We start from the raw sequence: 21161 nt of genomic DNA, 5'->3' as shown, positions 1-21161 counted from the left end.
TCTATTTAGATCTTCCACCCGTTTTTTGATGGGGCTGTTTGTTTTTCTGATATTGAGCTGCATGAGCTGTTTGTATATTTTGGAGATTAATTCCTTGTCGGTTGCTATGTTTGCAAATATTTTCTCCAATTCTGAGGGTTGTCTTTTCATTTTGTTTATGGTTTCTTTTCTCTGCAAAAGCTTTTTAAGTTTAATTGGGTCTCATTTGTTTATTTTTGTTTTAATTTTCATTACTCTAGGAGGTGGATCAAAAAAGATGTTGCTGCAATTTATGTCAGAGAGTGTTCTGCCTATGTTTTCCTCAAGAGTTTTACAGTATCTAGCCTTACATTTAGGTCGTTAATCCATTTTGGGTTTATTTTTGTGTATGGTGTTAGGGAGTGTTCTAATTTCATTCTTTTACATTAGCTGTCCAGTTTTCCAAGCACCACTATTGAAGAGACTGTCTTTTCTCATAATTCAAAAAGACACATGCACCCCAATGTTCACTGCAGCACTATTGCCCATAGCCAGGACATGGAAGCAACCTAAATGTCCATCAGCAGAGGAATGGATAAAGAAGATGTGGTACATATATACAATGGAATATTACCCAGCCATAAAAAAGAACGAAATAATGCCATTTGCAGCAACATGGATGGACCTAGAGATTGTCATACTGAGTGAAGTAAGTCAGACAGAGAAAGACAAATACCATATGATATCGCTTATATGTGGAATATAAAAAAAGGGTACTAATGAACTTATCTACGAAACATAAAGAGAGTTACAGATGTAGAAAATAAACTTATGGGTACCGGGGGTAAGGGAAGGGGAGGGATAAATTGGGAGATTGGGATTGACATATACACACTACTATATATAAAACAGATAACTAATAAGAACCTACTGTATAACACAGGGAGCTCTACTCAATACCCTGTAATGGCCTGTATGGGAAAATAATCTAAAAAAGAGTGGATATATGTATATGTATAACTGATTCCCTTTGCTGTACACCTGAAACTAACAAAACACTGTAAATCAACTATACTCCAAACATTTTTTTTAAATAAAATATTATATCTGCATAGAAAAAAATAAAAAGGTACAGAAGGTCATGATACAAAAAGTAAAAATCTTGGTTCCTCCAGCCACTGGTTCTAATTACAGACAATAGTCACCTCAAAGCTTTCCTAGGCATCTTCCCAGAAGGTTATGTTTATAGCAATGTGTGTGTTCTTATTATCCAAATAGCACCTTTCTCTATACAATGATTTTATATATAAAAAAATTGAAGGTGATTACATACATGTGCCATGTGTTTATTCAACAATGCATCTTTCTGTATCATTATGTATCTAGCTTTTTTATGATTGCATAGAGTAATGGGCTATTTTAATGGTTAAAAATTTGTAGTTAACATTAAATAACAGTTTAATATTTTAATAATTATATAAGGTATGAAAGCCTCTAACTTATTAAAAAATCCACCATTAGTGATAGAAATTAGTACTTTTATAGGTTGTTGTCTTATTTGTCTGCTATATAGCATTTCTGTACCAATTACGTTTCAACATCCGTCTCTGGGTACAGAAGCCAGTACAATTTTTATTGCTTTGACATTTTTCTCTATTCTCATCATAGAATCTCATCCTGGCTTCTTGGCTCCACTGAGGCTGGTGCCTGGAAGCACGGCTTGTATTTCCTTCCTCACTCTTGACCTAACACAAGTCAACCGTGTCCATGCACCTCGGGCACAGAGTGTTAACCAGCAGACAGTTCCTGCTCGGTCATCTTCTCCCCGCGGTGGAGCTCGGGGCAGTAACTAACCTAAGTGCCTGGTAGAACGGAGACCGGAAGTAGATTAATTAAAAGTCTTCTTGTTTGGTACCCGGCCTTTTCCAGTTCAGCAGTTCCCTCGGAGAAAGAGCAACAGAGGCCAAATTGTGGCCAGCTGCGGACTCCCTGGAGTCGTGGCTCCTGGCTGTGGTGCGGGGTCAGGTGTCCCACCCGGATGGAGTCCAGCGCCCCCTGGACTTGGCAGGGCAGTTGAGTAACGGGCAGATCTGGTTGACACGATGCTCATCCAAACTATGTTACTGAAAATTTTAGCTCTCTCAACTAGTCTCATTGACGAAAAGTGGAACGTGATGAGCGCAGTCTTATGAGCTTTCAGTTTGCCATAAACGATGTTGAGGGAACAAGCCACAGAGGAAATGTTTATCTGCAGCACTACACTATACAGGAGGATGCTGACCACGAGGGCGTATTCCTTTCAAGGCGTGTGCGTTACAAGATAGACACACACACACACACACACACACACCCTCCTTGGTCTGCACACACACACACCCTTAGTCTGCACACGCACACCCTCCTTAGTCTGCCCACACACACGCACGCACACACACACCCCTCAGTCTGCACACGCACACGCACTCGCACACCCTCCTTAGTCTGCACACACACGCACACCCACACACCCACACCCACACACACCCCTCCTTATTAGTCGGTGCTCCCCCCCGGGGCAGACCTCTGCATAAGAATACGTTTGATGGGAGGACGCAGCAGCTGCATCTCCCCGCCCCAGAATTGGTGCGCGGAGCCGCTGCGGCTGCTCCGCCGTCCCTGCCGCGGCCTCAAACGAAAGCTCGTCAGCGGGCGGGGCAGCACCGCAGCCACCGAATTCCCTGCGCTGCGCGGCCGCGGATTGGTCGGGAGGCGGGGGGCGGCGGCAGCCGGGGGCTCGGCGCGCGGGCGCTGCGCGGGGGGGCATCGGGGCGCGCCGGGCCGGGCGCCGCCGCCTGGGTCGCTCGGCCGAGCGGGCGCGGACATCATGGTGAGTGCTCTCGGCGCCGGGCTGCGCGTCCCGCCGGCCGGTGGGGCCTGGCCGCCGAGGGGACCGGCCGAGCGCCGCGGACGCGCGGGGGCCCGGGGCAGCCTGGCGGCTCGCTGGCGTCCGGAGCCGGCAGACCGGAACGGCCGGGGTCGCGGCGGGGGCGGCCGGTGCCCGGCTTCCCGGAGTCCGCACCGCGCGCGGCCTCCGGAGCTCGGGCAGGGGGCGCTCGGCCGAGGCGGGGGGCGCCCGTCTCAGGCGGGGGGCGCCCGTCTCAGGCGGCCGGCGGCCGGGGAGGGGGCGGGCTCGCGTCCCCTCCGGAGGCCCAGCCCGTCTCGGCGGCCTGGGGGTGGGGAGCACGGTGACCGAAGGGCTCTGCGCGCGGCCGGCGCCAGGGCCGCCTCTCCCCCGCTGCCGCGCCCCCCGGCCGAGCGGCCGCGTAGGAGGCAGAAGCTGGGGGCGGGGTAGCGGGCGCGGGTGCGGCGGCGGCCGCCGGGCCCCCAGGCGCCTTGCCCCGCAGCCGGTCCCTGACGCTCGGCTCTCCCTGGCCCCGCAGTACGGGTTCGTGAATCACGCGCTGGAGCTGCTGGTGATCCGCAACTACGGCCCGGAGGTGTGGGAGGACATCAAGTAAGTGCGCGCCCGCCGCCCCGCTTCCTGCCCGGGGCCGCCGCGCTCCCACGCTCGGAGCCGGCCGTGAGGGGCGGGCGGGAAGGAGCCCGGGGTCGCGCGGCCTCCGCCCCGGCGGGCGTGGGAACGCGCTGCCCCCGCCCCGGCGGCTCCCACGCGGAGGGGCCCCGGGGACGGCGGGGCCTCGCAAGCGGACCGAGACCGTCTCGCGGGCCCTTTGCACACATTGCAGGCACGCGCGGCAGGGACGCCTTTCCGGGCTGCGGACACTCCCTTCTGAGCAGCTGTGAGCGGAGCGCGTTTTTCCCCCTGAAACGAAGGGACACCTCTCCCGCCCCCCGCCCCTCCCGTTCCCCCCGTCTTTTACGTCTGGTTTCTGCTGTGGTGAAGGCTGTCCGCGGTAGGAGGGCACCCTAGTTTCTGTCCAGAGCTGTGAGCCCAGTGCTCTGCACGTGCGCGGAAATACCGCAGCCACTGGGAGTTTAGACCTGCTGCAGCGACCGGGGCATCGTCCCTGTGGACCCCTGAGCGTTGCAGTCCAGCAGCGCTCTCTCCTTTTCTTCCTCTCACTCTGGTGAAATTTGCGTGTAACGTGTATGGATGACCGCAGCCAAGTCGCCACACCGACACCCAGTACTATCTGGATTTGCAGCCTGGGACAGCAGTGCGACTGCCACAGGCAACCAGAGGGAGAGAGGGTGTTTTCCTCGGTGGGCAGAGAACACCTTGCTGTTATTCACTCTCATTGCCTGTGCTCACGGATTTCCTTCTGTTACGTTAAGCAGGTGATGCTTTATGCTGTTTGCTCCTAAATGTATTACAGTTAGTGGCAGTGAATGCCAACAGGCTCTATCATGCAGTTCCGCGATAGTGATTTCTTCTACAGATCTGTTCCCGTGGAAATGCCCAGGGTTAAATATTAAGCAGTAGAATGCAACTTTTCCTCCCCTCGGGTCTGTACCCTTGAGCATTGTTTCAGGTTCCATAAGCCACTTACGTTGCCCACGGAGCACATCTACTTACTATAAAGAGAAGTGGGGATTTGAGAGTTACGTGGTTCAATCAAATGAGAATCTAGGCACTAAAGCTTACTTTGGGATTTGAACTTTCTATCCACCTTATTAATACCTTCATAATTTTTATGTTTCTTGGTAGACAGAGTTATAGAGAAGGCAGGCATCAAGAGTAAGATGTTAAACAGTGTAACCTCATTGTAGGATTGTTTTTAAGCCGCTTTCTCTGTGAATGTATGAAAACACCATATGTATCTCCCACGTGGTAATGTCTCATCCGTAAGCTAGAAATCCCCAAATTTCCTGGTGGATGTGCGATGGCAATGAATATGTTTAGAATTTTGAGAGCACAGGATGGCTGTTGTGGTGAAACAGTCTTACGTATGTTTATTGGCTTAGAACGTGTGTCTTACCCATTATCAGTTTCAATCACTGTCAAATACAGAAATGAAAAATAATACCTCATAGGGAAATGTGTCGGAAATTTAAACATTAAAGTATCGAATGATTTGTTTATGTTGGCCGTATTTTCCACAGAGAAGGTCAAAAATATCTAAAAATTTACAAGTCCCCTCGATGTGAGAACTTAACTCTACCAAATCACGTTAAGAATGTTGTTTCATTTTCCTTTAAAAAAAGTATTAATTTTTAATTAAACATCAATATCGTCTAACTCATGAATTTATTTTTAAGTAGCATCAAGCAGTATCCTTCATCTGTTTTAAGTGCTAATAATTTAAATCATACAAAACATTTTTTTTTCTGGTAAAGTGAAGCAAATCATATGTATCTTTTTCCTACAGAATGACCTCAAGGATTGTGTGCCCCTGCAAGAGAAATGCTATTAGTTATACTAGTGTTGGCAATCCAGGTGTTAAGTTTGATTCTCTCTTGTCTCAGCATCCCTCTTGGTGGAGCCCATCTTGTCTTGGATATGGTTTAGTATCTGGACGAGAGAACCTTGCTGAGCATTCTGCATGGAGGACCTTAGAACAGCTCACTGTCAGGACCCCTGAGGGATCCCTGTGTGCTCCCTGGAAGAGTATTTACTTAGATCCACAGAGATTCTCACTGCCTGGGGGCAGGACAGGAGAGGTTGGCAGGGTTTAAGTTTAAAATGCTCCCTGGGAGATTCTGAGTCCTCCTCTGACCTCACCGTCTGCTCCAGGGAGGGTTGCTGCAGTCACTGGTCCAAGATACTTTCAGGTTTACCTTTTTATGGAAATTGAATATATGAAAAAAAACTTTTTTGTCTCAGTAAATTCCAGACTCCTCTAGCTTCCTTTTTGCTCTGTGAGAAACTGTCTAAATTGATGTTTATAAAATTTCATATAATACTTTTTTGGTTTAGGAGGAAGTGGCCATCCATCCTTCTTCAGAAAGTATGCCAGATATTTAAGGACAAGTAAAATCCTAAGTAACAGATTCCAGACAGAAAATTCTAAGTGGGTTAGAGCCAGAAATGCTTCATTGTAAACTCTGTATCCACTTACACTATTACCAACAATATAACCATTTCACAACAGTTTTAAATTCCTCTTTGTAAGAAAATGAAAAATTGTCAGGACTGAGGGTCAGCAAACTTTCCCTTAAAGGGCAGAATAGTAAATATTTTAGGTGCTGCAGGCCACGAGTCAATAGTGATGATATTATGCGTACCTGTATAACCATTGAAGTGTAACCACTTAAAAAATGTAAAAGCCATTCTTAGATCCCCAAAGAGCAGAAATCAGTGTTGGCTGAGATTTGACCCAGAGACTGTAGTTTGCCCCTCTGATCTAGATCATAAATATATGTAAAAAAAGTCAAAGAGACCTCTGAATCTACCTCATATCTTGTTTTGTTGGCGTCCTTTCAGTTTTGAGATGGCCCTTTCTGGAAGCCGTGGGTCCTAAGGGATGAGAAATATCAATCGCCATTTCAGGAAAAACATCAAGTCAGGATATACATATTAGAAAAGCACCTAAATACTTGATTTAATGACCATGTCTGTCACCCTGCCATCGGCCCTGGCTGCGCTAACATTGCATCAAATTACTGGGTCCAAAATCTTGGTATGTGATTTGGAAGTGAAGTAATGACACTGTTAGTTGATAAATATTGGAGTATGTTCCTTTAGAAGGCCGCCAGGAAGATGATTATTTCCCTGTGTAAAGAACTCAGACATGTTTGGTATGTGTTGTGAGATTTATCTATAGCAGGGCAGCGTACTTCTTCATTCAGTGACTCAGACCTGCTTTCATTCTCTAGTTAAGCTTATTTTTAAGGAGCACAGTCTAGTGTTCGGGCATTGAGGATGGAAAAATGTTTGACATAATCCTTGCTTTCAAATAGAGTCTAGAGATATCAGGATATTTCTAATCTTATTATATCTTGATTTTTCTGCCTGTAACTCAAACATGGAAGCATTTGGCTGTTGGATAGCATATTCTGATCTTCCAGTTTTGAAATTAATGCATCTACTTGAATTTGCTAATCACGAATTAATCATTATAGTTCATATAAGCAAATGCGTGGCTGTAAGCTAGTTATGCGACTTTCCCAGTTGCCTAAACTTTCCAAGACTCAACGCTATAAGGAAACAGATAATAACTACTTCATAGGGTTGTCATATGTTGAATGATGCCTGTAAAGTGCTCAACACAGTTCTCGATAAATAACTGTTTAATAAATGGTAGCTGTTAACGATTTTCACTCTAGAGCCAGAGTTTTTCAGCTCGTCCCTTCCCCAGCTCCGCCTACATAAGAGTAATCCGTTGAATCCACATGCCACATCCCTCTAAGCGTGCTGTTATTTGAAGATGCAGCATATGCTCTTTTTAAAAATCATTAATTAGTTTGTTTCATTTTTTAGATCCCATATATAAGTGATAACATACAGTATTTGTCTTTCATTTTCTGTAGTGAATTATTTCACTAAGCATAATACCCGCCAGGTCCATCCATGTTGTTGCAAATGGCATTATTCCGTTCTTTTTCATGGCTGAGTAATATTCCATTGTGTATATCTACCATATCTTCTTTATCCGTTCCTCTGTTAATGGACACTTAGGTTGCTTCCATATGCTCTTAATATTCATTTTGTCAAAACAAATTAAAACCAAATAGTGGGCCACATTTTGCCACGTTTTCATCAGATTTTCCTATTCCTGAGGCAATATAATTAAATTTCTATACCTTCCTATGTTCTTGCTCAAGTAGGTTTAAAAATATTAACAGTACTTTTTATTATAAAGCTGTTTAAAATTTCCAAAGTCCTTTCCTGTCTAATTTCACGAGTGCCACAATACCCATTTGAAATAAGAAAGGCCTTTTCTACCTCAGTTTTTTTCCAGCTTTATTGAGATGTAATTGGCCCATAACATTGTGTAAGTTTAAGGTGTATGATGTATGGATTAGATATGCTTGTAAATTGCAGAATGATTTGTTCCTCTATTGAAAGTCTTTGTGGTCAGTCTTCAGATCACCCAAACGTGGGACCTTTCAGTCCACACGGCCCACTTACTCTCAGCACCCTCATGGGCCGGGGGTCAGTTCCTCAGCCAGGCTGGCCTTTCCCGTCCAAGAGGGAGGACACCTGTGCTCAGTAGGGTTTCTCTCCGCACGCCCTACTCCGTCCTGCAAATGGAAATACTTTCCAGCTTTGAGATGGCAAGACAAATCTTACTTCTTAAGGGAAGACTTCTTTCACCTCCACAGCTGTACTTTTCTTTTCCTTCATAGCACATGCACAAGTTTATAATTACTTATTTGTAGTATTATTTGATGAACAGCTGTCTTATCTCACTAAAGTCTAGCATCTATAACTAGCAGAAGCCTTCTTTCTCTCTGTATCTATCTATCTATAATATGTATATGAATTATCTTTCATTTTTTAATTTCCAGAGAATAGAGCACGTGTATATTCATCACACTTAATTTTTTTTTCTGTAACCGGGATTTATTATGTCAGAACGGTGACATCTTCAACTACTATTTAATAAAATATAAGCTCCGTTGAAATGGGCATTTCTGATATTAACAAAGGCAGAAGATGTATCAGTAAATTATAACGTCTCTTTTTGGGAGGGTCAGCGTTCACACGTGGATATAATAAAAGGATTAAGAACACTGCTGTTGGATTACCAATTTCATAAACCCCAAGACACTTACTGGGTTGGATTCAGGGCAAGATTGAGTCCTTTAGCAAGTGTCTCAAAGGTGCTGTTTAAGGTCAGTATCATAGACTGTAAGTAGACGTTTGTGATGCTGAAATTAAATTTAAAAACCAGATGAGAATGCTCACCAGGACCTTCAGTGCTGAATGTAACAGCTCGTACATGTTGGACACTTACCATAGGTTCCGCAGTAGTGGTCCTGAAAGCTTTGTACTTGTTAACTCACCTAATCCTCACATCCACCATAGAAGATAGATGTGTTCATTATTCTTCTTTCATAAATAAGGGAACTGAGTCTTCAGGACTTTAAACGCCTGCCTCAAGCCACTCATTTGTTAATCATCAGAGCAGAGATTTGGACCCAGATAGGCTTGTAATGATCATATTATGTTCTTTTCCCCAAACAAGGACTTCACGAGCTTCTCCTTTCCGATTTTCCAAAGACCATTTAGCATGGAAATGGGCAACATATATGTGTGTTACTACTACCATCTTTGTTTTTGTTTTCCTGTACTTTTCACGTGCTTGCCAGGTGCTTGTGGCTGTTATATTTTTACAGGTGGTTTTATTCAGGAACAGGACCTCTACTAAAGAAAATCAGAGCCTCAGAAATTCTGAGCAGTTTATGTCGTTTTGGAAGCACTCTGGGCCGCTGTGCTCGTGAGCCGAGTTCAGGGTAAAGGACACACAGGGCTGAGGGACTCATTTGTTTGATGAAGCTGCTGCCGAGTGCTCCTTTGAAATGTTTGTGATTGTGTTTCCAGAACTGGGGCCGTTTACTTATGAGGCTGTCTCATGGCAAGCTGGACACAGTCAGAAAAAAAATACCATTATGTATCCAGAGTGGTACTTTGCCTAAATCCTTGTCACTTGTGAGAACGTGACTGTCATCATTTATAGGGCTTGGATGAGTGAAGACACTGGCTTGAGAGGACTGACCTTCACCAACTGGAAGGGGGTCCGAGCAGGAGGCCTCTCTCCTCCAAACCCCCTAAACTAGCCTCTCCTTTGGGGATTCAGACTTTTTGGGAATCGTCAGATTGTGCTGTTGAAAATTGAGAGGTAGTTAATACTTCACAGCCACTCCAAATAAAGGAATGTAAAATTTTAATTTTTAGGTGTCATACATCGTAATTGCCTTGTTTTATGGTGGGAGGTTTTAATTTTAATACCAGGTGGAAACAACCCAGCCTTGAACGTCCTTACCTCTCACTAAAATGGACCATCCTAGGATTTATCGTCACGACGATATCTGCGTACTGTCTTTAATACAGCATGTGCTGGGATAATGGTTTTTACAGGATCAGCATCCCTGGGAGCTGTCGTTGGTCAGGTTGATCGTTTGACGTGTGTTGATCTTTTCTGCCTGAGACCAGACCTTATTTTGAGACTCCTGTATTCAGCCCATCCCATCTAAGAATTCCCGTTTTCATACCTCGCTGGGAAGCTTCTTTACCTACTAGCCAGCAGTCTCTGTAGTATCCTAAACTTCCTTGAAAGGTGTATAATAGCAGGAGCTCAGTGTCAGAATATGAATTCAGTTTTGTACATTCACATTTTGAAGATAAGGAATATCTCCTTAGGTATGGAGTTATGAGAAATGCTGCTTGGATATTTCTGACAACTTTAAATAATAAAAAAATTCCCAAGTTTGAAAACAAGCTCTGAACTTCTGCCGGTAACGTGTGATTGTTTGATTTTTGGTAGGGAGTTTGGAAACACGTGGAGGGAAATGTATTTCATTCATTCATTCACTTCTTTTCAAACATGCACACATTCACAGAGTGCGTGCTCTAATCCAGGCATCTGGGTTAGGCACCAGTGATTAAAAAAACAAAACCATCAAACCCCACCATAATAAAAATAGCTGCGACCCTTTTGGAGAAAGGTAATTTGTGTAAATAAATGATCAGTTTAAATTCCGACGAATAGCCATCTCTAAAAGTAAGTAGGAAATGAACTGCTACTGGGAACCTTTTTTTCACGTATACAGACTCAATTTTCAAATACTTCTTATGGCTACAAATATATAGAATATAGTTATTTCTTGTTTTATTTCCAGGTGAAAGTTAGAACTTTATTTTTAAAGCTCTTGGGAGAGGTGGAATTTGTTTGGGTTTGGCTCTCCAAAGTAATAAATTCTATCAGCTAATCAACACACAGTGCAACTTTAGTTTAATTGTTTGGATGCTGAGTGGAAACCTCTCCCCGCGCCGTCCCCGCTTCTTCCGCTCTCGCCGTTTCCCCGCCTTTGTCGTCTTCAGCTACTGACTACTGTCAGTTAGATGTTCGGGACATTGAATGTGGGAGGCCTTCCCCCTAGATTCTTATGCCACCAGCACGGACCCAGGTGGCGCGGTTCTGCCTGTGATAGGTGAGCGCGCGCATCCTGAGGGCGGTGTGTGTGGGGTCCTTCCTCTCCGGCATGTGCAAGGGATGACTGTGACCTGGGATGAAACCACTTGAGCTTCTTTCCATCTGGGTTTACGTGGTGGTCAAACAAAGTGCCTTTTCATCTCACCCCACCTCACCAAGGCAAACTTAAAACTGAACCTTCTCTAAATATTTATTACTGTCTGCTGATCTCTTTCAGGGAGTAATGCACCAAGTAGAAAGATCTAATGCTTAACCCCCAAACACAGTTATTAAGTGTACAGGGAAAGATAATACAAAGTACGGTCAGTCACACTATTTGGAAACAGTGGGAGACTGTAGTTGTCTGGGTTTATCCGGGGGATTGTTACAGTCATAGTGGGAAACAACAGAGTGTAATCACACACACCAGGATATTTGGTGGTAGTGTCTCATCAGTTGCCATTTGATAGATGAACAGCGTGGAATTCATCTTAATCCAGTTCGCCTATGGCTTTATATGGTCTTTTTTGTCAGCTAAAAATTATTGGGGAAAAAAAAAAAAACATGTCCAAAGTGTTTCATTTTGGGGAAAATTTTCAATCATGTTTCTCAGAGAAGCCTGTGTTTTCCTCACATGTAAACCACATATCATTTAAATAACGGGGAATTATATATTGTGTAATGCAACATTCTAAACAAAATTGCTGCCCCAAAATATATTCTGAATAATGAATGAGTCTAGAAAATTTGGTCAAGGTGCATGGCTGAATTTGGATAATTTAAGCACAAAAGGAATTCTACATATCAAGAAAATAAATCAAATATTGTTAGAAATGCTGTACGTGTATATTTGAGTCACCCTTTACTTTGCTTTTAAGGAGGAAAAAAAACCTTGAAAGTTATGGGATGACAAAGTGAGGGGTAGAGAGGTATAAGGTGATGTTACCTGAATTATGTACGGTGTTTATGTAATCTGAATAGTAGCTTACTTCCCAAGCTTTCTTTCATTTGTGGGTCACCCTCTGTGATTTCAGGTAGCTGGTGAAAAGACATTTTCTTCCCTCAAAGAACAGGTACAACTGAGAGATTATTGTTATCACGTCTGTGCTCTCTGGAGGCCAAAACATTCGACAGCAAAGAGTCTGAACGAACCTAAGTTTACCTCAAAGTTAGAAGAAGAGCAGTGTTGACAGTTGAGAGACATTCACTCAAAAGTCGACTGACTTCAATGGCCATATTGCCAGAAATTAATTTTTTGGGTATGGCTGCTTTGGCTCTGTAAATTCTCCTGTTTAGTGTAACGGAGCAGACCAGTTGTCAGTAAAGTGTTTGCAATATCTCCAATTAGCTTTTACCCCGAAAAGGGAAGAATCTGAAGAATGGGCTGCAGAAAGACATGCGTTGGGTCCAGAGAGACGAGGTCCCAGACGAAAGTGTGGCCTCTGGACCCTTTGCTGAGAGGTAGCGTCAGGAAGCCTCTTGTGGTCACTGCTTGACCTTGCATCCTGCCCCTCCTCCTCTGCCCTCCCCTCACCCGTTTATCCTGCTCTCCTTTCTTTTGTAGCATTTATCACCTCGTAATAAATTATAAAATGTGCATATATATTATGTAAACATAATAATATATAACTATGGTAATACATGAATATAATGATACATGCTTGTTGTTTGTTTCCATCTGCTAAAATGTAAAGCTCTTTGAAGGCAGGAATCTTCATCCGTTTTGTTCATTCATATATTAAAAGTGCTCAAAAAGGGCTTGGAGCATAATAGGTGTTCAGTTATTTGTGGCAAGACTCGTTCCCCAGGGGGAAAAGGACCCAAAGGGCGACCCAGAGTTCCCAAAGATTTCTAAGACAAATGTAAATAAGGAATTCTAAGCACTTTGAATAATTTATTGGAATTCAGTGTGAGATTTTTGAGAAGACGATTATTTCCTTTCATGTACTGCTGTTTAATTTATATCTCAGCCTCCCTCCTGGGAGCATGTTGGGCTTGATTATTCCAGGAAGTAAAGCTTAAAAGATACGGGCACTTATTTTATTAAAGCAAAAGAAAGAAAAGAGGGAATGCATTGACTCATGGTTAGGGGATTTCTAGGGAAATGGCCATTTCTCTATTTTGTGCAGAAGAACTTTGTATTCTGTTTAACGGTTTTGAATTGGTGACTGTTTCTGAGAAACTGAGTTCATTACAAAAACTTACGTCATTCGATTTATCTCAGTTGGAAGAAAAAGAATAGGGCATAGTGAGAGCATGAGTTAATTTATCCTTTATTATATATTTAATTAAAATTTATTTATATTTTATTAGAATGCCCTAAATCAGAGGCTTCAAAATTCCAATCTGTAGACCAATGCTGTTTCATAATAAAATGTTAGTGACAAAATGAGAAAAATTAGACTCTCCATATCCTGCAAATCAGCAATTTCTTTTCTAGGAATTTATTCTAGAATAAATTAGAATTTAATTTAATTCTAAATCTAGAATTTTTACGTAGAAGTATAAATAATGCTACAAAGATATTCATCACAACATTTTGTTTGGACTTATGAAAAAATAAAAGGACTTTAATATCTACTAAAACTTCAGTGTGCCTAACCAATGCAATTTTATGTAGTCAAGGTATAGAAAGGTATATTTATTGACATGAAAAGATGTCCATCAAACAGTTAAGTCACTAAAGGAGGTTTTAAAGCATTATGATCTGGTGTGTGTTATATACGCAATTATTTTCAAGCATAAGGAACCTGAATATAATACCAGCGGTGGTTGTCCCAGGATAGTGGAGGATTGTTTTAAGTTTTTCATTTCATATACTTTATATTTTTATACAGTTAGAAATTAGAATGTGTAAGTTACACAATAGCATTTATCAAAAGGTAAGTAAGTGTTTTTACATTCTATTTTCATAATTTGGGGATATTTCACTGACTTTTGGTATTAAAAAGACTTGAAGTTTTGAAGATGTGTTCCTTTCATTTAACAGCAGCGTATGTTCAGCCAAAGGGAGAGTTTCACAGCTTGTATGTAGCTCTTTGATTTTTTTGAATATATAGACATGGCAAGCACTGCGGTCATCAGTTATATATATCAGTTATATACATAAAATTCTTCAGCAGCTTAGAATACACTTTTGCACTCTTCATCTCACTACAGCTGTGGAAGGTGGGTTATACTATTGCTCCCATTTTAGAAGAGAGGGTTTTAAAAAAAAATTTTATTGAAGTATAGTTGATTTACAATGTTAATTTCTGCTGTACAGCAAAGATATTCAGTTATACACATATATACATTCTTTTTCATATTCTTTTCCATGACGGTTTATCACAGGGTACTGAATATAGTTCCCTGCGCTCTACAGTAGGACCTTGTTGTTTATTCATTCCGTATATAATAGTTTGCATCTGCTAATCCCAAACTCCCAATCCTTCTGTCCCCCAAGAGAGAGGGGTTTTAATGCTCACATGCTTTATGTGACTTGTCCAAGTTCATTCGACTAGGAAATCCTGGGCTCTGAAATTCATGTCCTCGTGCCCACTAAAATCATGCCTTTCCCCCCATGTGCACTGTTACATGTAACTGCAGGCAAATAAATGGACTGCTTTGAAGAGCACAGCGGTGTTTGAAGAAATGTCCATCCTCCCCGGGCCCAAGCTGTGCTACCATTTGGAGCAGACACTGGTGTCACAGGCACGGGCAGCCACTGTGACAGCCCCACTTCTGAGGGAGAGAAGGCAGGAGGCTGCCAGGCCATGAGGCGCTCTCCCCACCCCTGTGGTGAAACTTCACCCAGTTATGTTCTCCCCGAGCTGCCTGTTTTTGTGCATCTCACGTGGACAAGGTGTCTGGGACCTCGGCTGTGCTCTTCCAGGGCAGGCAGTGTTTTGAACAGTGGATTTCTCCTCCCGTTTAGACACTAGTTTGAGAAAAACAAGCTAAATCCCATCAGAATGAATATATAACCATGACAACTATTTAACTGATAACTATGATTTCCTGTCACTAATCCTGCGTGTATTTTGAGTTACTGCACTTAATATGCTGAGGATGTGTTGGAAGATGTTACCTGTCCACCGGGCACCTCAAACTTCACGTGTTTAATACAGAGCTCTGGGCCTTACCCCTTGGTCCACGGCCAACCGGCTGTCCCAGTTCAGCCTCTGGTGACAGCATCCTTCCAGCTGCTCCAGCCAAAACCTCAGTGTCATCCTTGTGTCCTTCCCTTCTCTCAACGTCCTGCGTCCATTTCATCAGTGAGCCATGTGGAACCTTCATGTACACCGGGATCTGGGCCACTTCCCTCCCTCCCCTGCTTTCACCCTGACTCAGGTCACGGGCCTTTCTCGCCTGAATGTCCTGGTGGCCTCTAACCTGGTCTCCTTGCTGTGGCCTTGCTTTGTCCTTGCTATGACCTTTTTGTCTTTGCTCTGACCTTGCTATGACTTTGCTGTGACCTCTCTTTGTCCTTGCTCTGATGTTGCTTTATTCTTGCTATGACCTTGCTCCGTCCTATGTGCCTTCCATCCACGCTCAGTGCAGCCCCAGGATCCGTCCCCTCACTGAAGCTCCTGCTGCTCCTCCAAGGCCCTGGGCTGCCCCCGCCAGTGCTTTCACCTACTCTTCCCCGGGCCGGGGCTCCCAGGCTGCTCAGGGCTCCCTGCAGAGATGCTTCGCGCTTGACTGCATGGCCAGCTTCTCAGTGATGCTTCCGGCTGTCGTACTTGAGCCCCTTACCCCCTTGCCCAGCTTTATTTTTCTCCAGACTACTTGCCATTATTATGTGTGTGTGTGTGTGTGTGTGTGTGTGTATCTTAGTTACATCTTAGTTCTATGCCTAGAGTACATTTGTTCCAAGAGGTTGGTACTCTCTCCTACTAAAGGCTGTATCCCTAGTGCCTCTAACTGTGCCTGGCACATAGAGGGACTCAACACATATTTGCTGCCCATTAATTTAACCAAAAGTTATTTCATGATTATATTTAATATCAGGTATAGTATTGAGCATTAGAGTGCTATACAAATGTTAATCTTGTTAAAACATACTTAAATGTATCATTTTTAATCTGGGGAGGGGGGATGTGAAATAAGATCTTTGTAATCACTAGACTTTGAGGTACCTGTCACTGATTTAACCAAATTTGCCAAAAGTAAATTCTGTTCCAGATACGCAGCCATTTCTTATATGATCATTGTAGCTGTTCTTTTATCTGTCTGTCTTGTTTTTGTTTTCTAGAAGAGAGGCACAGTTAGATGAAGAAGGGCAGTTTCTTGTCCGAATAATATACGAAGATTCTAAAACATATGATCTGGTTGCTGCCGCAAGCAAAGTCCTCAGTAAGTTAAATGTGACTCTCCTTCTTTGGCTAAAGCCACCATAGACATCCAAAGGCATGCGTGGCCCAAGGTCGCGGTGTGAGCTGCATAGGACATGTGCCGCCCAGCCCCGGCCTGGGGCACAGTCACGTGTAATGTTAGCCTCAGGCCACACTGAGTCCCACTGCTCTTTTTACAGACTCTTTAGAGCAGAGAGGAGCTCTCTGCCCCTCCCCACAAAAAGCCATGTGTTGAGGAAGGAAAAAAAGTATTGATACTTAATGTAATAAGTTAATAACGCAATAATAATTTAATGTTGCCATGTCAACAGCACAGTCATTACAAAAGTGTAGAATGCAGAAAATATGATCTCCACATCTCTTTTGTAATCACAGGTTTTGTTAGGTATTGGTAAAAGAAACAAGAAACTGAGGTCTGCATCAGACAAAACTCATGCAAGGAGGGCAAAGTCCAAAAAAAAAAAACTTCATGGGAAAAATGTTGTTCTCAAAGTAGTATCTCACATCCTAATAGCACTTAATTTACAGCTAGGCTACAGGTTGGATAGACTAGATGGATGCTTTTTGGCTTTGTCAAATATAGCTAGAAGAGCAAGTGCTACCTTTTGCAGGATACAAGAATTACCAAAAAAAGGTATGGTAAATTGTTAATAATAATAAGAAAAATATCTTGCCTCATTGGTAATCAAAACTGACACAAATGTGAAATATTTTTTATACAAATTTGGCAATTAAAAAAAAGTAGTGTAGTCAAGGGTAGAGTTAAAGAGGAAATTGTGCACATTTAAAATCTGTTGGTAAGATAAGGGATTTTTTAGAGAATAATTTTGCGTCATCAGTCAAAATCTTTTAAAAAATGTTCAAATCCTTTAGAAATTTTTCTTAAAGAAGTGATTAGATTTATTAACATTAAAAGTTATGGGTGTTTTCATTTCAGAGTTACTTATGAAAAATTGGAAAAGCCTACATTTCGAGCAAGCGGGCATTGGTGAAATAAATTGTTGCATATGTGTTGGATAAAATAGTGATTAAAATTGGTATTAAGAAAAAATTTTAAATTTTAGGCAATATTAATAATTGAATATTAAGAAAAACACAGGGTCTTAGGGTACATACTATATGCAACCGAGTTATTAAATATGCATATTTATATAAAGAAAAATAATTTTGCACCACAATATTATCATGTGCATTCTTGATGATTTTCAAGATCCTTCTGTATTTTTTGGAAAAAGTAGGTTATACCTTAAGTATAAGTTTTAAAAAGCTCAAAATTTTGTCATGCAAACTGAGAAACTGCTTTGCTTTAAGTACAAACTTACCCTGTTAACACGTCAATATGCTGTCTTCTCAGATTTCATTGTATTTTCCTGGCCAGATGTTTTTCCTGTGATCTGTTCACTCTGCACAGAAATTCAGGATATCTAACATTTTTTATTATGCACTTGTCTTCATTCCTCCCACTAACAATTTTCCATCTCTAATATATTTTCTTTCTGTTGCCTCTCAAATCCATAAACTAGATCTCAATGCTGGAGAAATCCTCCAAATGTTTGGGAAGATGTTTTTCGTCTTTTGTCAAGAATCTGGTTATGACACAATCCTGCGTGTGCTGGGATCTAATGTCAGAGAATTTCTGCAGGTGAGCAGTTTGAGGTTCTGGAGCTAAAAGTTCTGACTTTTTGATTTTCCAATGTAGTCTCTAGAATCCTGTTGTTCAGCCAGCTGGATGAGTGTCTAGCTGCTGAAATGGAATCATAGTGACATTTTTCCTAATTCACGTAAAATAATAATTATTGGATGGTCTTGAATACATTTTAGCATTTTTCCTTTATATTTTTTCTTTAATTTTTGGTACTGATGCTGAATACTCAAGTTGTAAAGTAGTGGTCTCTGAAAGACTCAACATGTGATCTGTGCAGCTCCCTTTTAAAAAATTATTCTTTGTGCTAGTAGCTGTGGTTTTATGTATATAACATGGGTTTATTTTCTACTTGTAAGTCACTCCAAGTTTGCATAGCATAATTAAATAGTGTATCAGTATCTGTGATGTTCTACCTGAAGCTCGCTGTTTCGGAGAAAGCGCCTGCCACCAAAACAAATTTGAGAATCATTGCTCCCGGTTACATATTAGTTAATCTACTCTGGAGAGGAAAATAGGAAATCTTCCAAAGTCAGTCTCAGGTGAATTCAAAGATAAATAATGTCGTCAAAGGCCTTTGTCTTCTTGTTAAGATTACCTTATTTATTTATTTATTTTATTATACTAGCAAATGACACAGTAGGTGGGAGACTATTTTGGGATTGACTGTCCTATTTTCAGCACAGGCATTTGTGAGACCCTCTTCTTGAAATGTGTTAACATTGAATGTTATGTGGTTGTTTGTAAAGGATATTTCTAAACTGGCTGCTGAAAGCAGCCAGATCTTGCTGGAAAATGATGTCAGTGCAATAATACTAGCTGAACCGGAGCCCAGTTTGGGGGGAATGTAAACTACTTGCAATCCAGCTGCATTATTGATTTAACAGCCAAAATAAGAACTGTAGTGTTTAATCAAAATGTTGGTGGTTTACATAGTGACATTTTTCTTATAAACTAAAAACAGCATTAAATCAAGATGGAAACTGGTTTGTGGTCCCTGCCATGGATTTACGGAAACTACTGGTGTCCAGAAAAGCTGCCACTTCCAAATGAAGTAGCTGCCAGGAGATATTTAAATTAACCTTTAACAGGTTGTATTTAAATGGATTACTTTACATGGATTAAAGTTTGAGATGTAAAAGTATTTTGGGATCTGGGGGTTTTGAATACATTTCCATTTTTAATACTTCTGTTGACTGCTGTCACCTCAGCTAAGTTTCAGTTGCAGTTCCTCTCGCTTAATTTTAACATTGTCAGTGGCCACATCTGTGTCAACAAACCGTTTACTTTTTTTTTTTACCCTTTACTCATTGTGACCGACTGCTAGGTGTGTAGTGGGACAGCAGAGGATGGCCAGCTCCGGAGGTTTCTCCTGTTCTGTAGAGCTGCCCTGCCCGGCAGGATGGTCTCCACGTGAATGCTCAGCCTGTGAAACGTGCTCTGGGTAAAACACACACCAGGCTTCAAAAAGAACGCAAATAGCTTATACCTAGTTTATGTTGATTACATGGTGAAATGATAAAATTTTGGAAATACTGAGTTATATAAAAATGTATCATTTACATTAATTTCACTTGGCTCTTTTTCCTTTTTTAAACATGGCTACTAGAAAATTTAACATTACATGAAGACTAATATTTGTGACTCGCCTTAATGGCTGTTAATGCCTTTTATTTTCCCTGGGCAGCGTTATTTTAAATAGTCCTGAGTCTGTTTTCCTCAAAGTCAATAGGCAGTTTTTAGTTAATATACCTTTAAATTACATACGATTTTATTTTATTTTTTTCTTTCGGTGCAAGTGTGAACAATGAGGAAACTGGAAAGTTAGAATACTGTAAAGTTTTCATCAGTATTGTCTATTTTTGATTGAATTGGTTTTTTTCCTGGTTTTGAAATTAATATCTTAATGGCAAATTGGCTACATTAACATACTGCTTTTCTTAAAAGTAGATATTTGTGTTATGAGTAGGCTAATTACAAACAAATTAAATGGACCGTTTTTCTGTAAAACTGACTATGAAATAAAGCAACTAATTTTCTTAAATTGTTTTAAGATCCTAGCTTGCATTTAAAAATTGACATTCTTCATTATATAAAATAATAAAACATTCTTCATGGTAGACTTTAAAGAGTTAGATAAACTGGGCCTTATTCTAAGGATAGTTAAAAGATTTTTTTTGTCTTTCACCACCTGACTTTAACCAATCACTAAATCCTTAGACTCTATGTCATAAGTACTGAATTTTCAGAATCCTACCACTTTTCTTCATTTCCCTACCCTTCCGTGGGACAGTCTACCATTATATACAGGACGGATCGGTTTCCCCATCTCTCTGCATGACCCCTCCATCTCCTCTCCATTCTATAACTAGTGACTTTTCTGAAATGCAGATATATCTCCTCCCATTAGTTACTTGCTTAAACCCTTCAGTGATTCCCAGTTGCTCATTGGAAATGTAAAAAGCAATTAAAATAATTGAAACTACTCACATCCCCGTCTATCTCTCCTCTTACGCTCCCCTAGCCCAGCCAAACAGGACTTCTTCCAGAACTGTTTCGTTTTTTTTCTTTTAAACTTGCTCTCTCCATCCTCTGAGCTTTTGCACCTACTCTTCCCTTTGTCTGGAACACTGTTCCTGCTCCTTTTCAGCTGGACCTGTCCTCTTCATCCTGCTGGTCAAATTACTTCTTCCAGGAAGGCTCCACTCCCCTCTCCTGGCTCTACCCTATTTGAATCAGGGAACTGACATTTCTTATGTTTTGACAGTACATCTATTTCCTCACCCATAGGAGGTCTCACACCATAGATCATTTCCTGTTTGGGGCTGGAATGTAAATGCCATGAGGCCGGAGGTCATGTATAGTCTCTTTTTTCTTTTTTGCGGTACGCGGGCCTCTCACTGTTGTGGCCTCTCCCGTTGCGGAGCACAGGCTCCAGACGCGCAGGCTCAGCGGCCATGGCTTACGGGCCCAGCCGCTCCGCGGCGTGTGGGATCTTCCCGGACTGTGGCATGAACCCGTGTCCCATGCATCGGCAGGCGGACTCTCAACCACTGTGCTACCAGGGAAGCCCTATGTGTATACTTTTTATTTGACCCAGGCTGTATTATCCAGATAATACCTCTGTTCCTTTATACACATTTTATACTCAAGGAGATGCTGTATAGATAGTATCTGTAATTTAGTTCCAGAAAAAATGTTTGTTTC

General features: G+C 42.0%; 1 protein-coding gene across 1 annotated transcript in view; it reads left to right on the top strand.

The window, feature by feature from the left end:
* Positions 1-3383: 3383 nt before the first annotated feature.
* GUCY1B1 (guanylate cyclase 1 soluble subunit beta 1) overlaps positions 3384-21161 on the top strand; it is a gene marked incomplete at its 3' end in the record, with an annotated part of 45213 nt that continues 27435 nt past the window's right edge. The window contains exons 1-3 of the mRNA XM_079698825.1: positions 3384-3451; positions 16213-16313; positions 17836-17954. Coding sequence (XP_079554951.1) covers positions 17862-17954 — 93 coding nt within the window. The 5' untranslated portion in view covers positions 3384-3451; positions 16213-16313; positions 17836-17861. The remainder of the gene's footprint in view (positions 3452-16212; positions 16314-17835; positions 17955-21161) is intronic.

The sequence above is a fragment of the Hyperoodon ampullatus genome, assembly GCF_949752795.1.
Source record: "Hyperoodon ampullatus genome assembly, chromosome: 1".
NCBI classification, from domain to species: domain Eukaryota; kingdom Metazoa; phylum Chordata; class Mammalia; order Artiodactyla; family Ziphiidae; genus Hyperoodon; species Hyperoodon ampullatus.
Note: the sequence above shows the minus strand (reverse complement) of the source record. Positions and strands in the feature narration are given on the sequence as shown.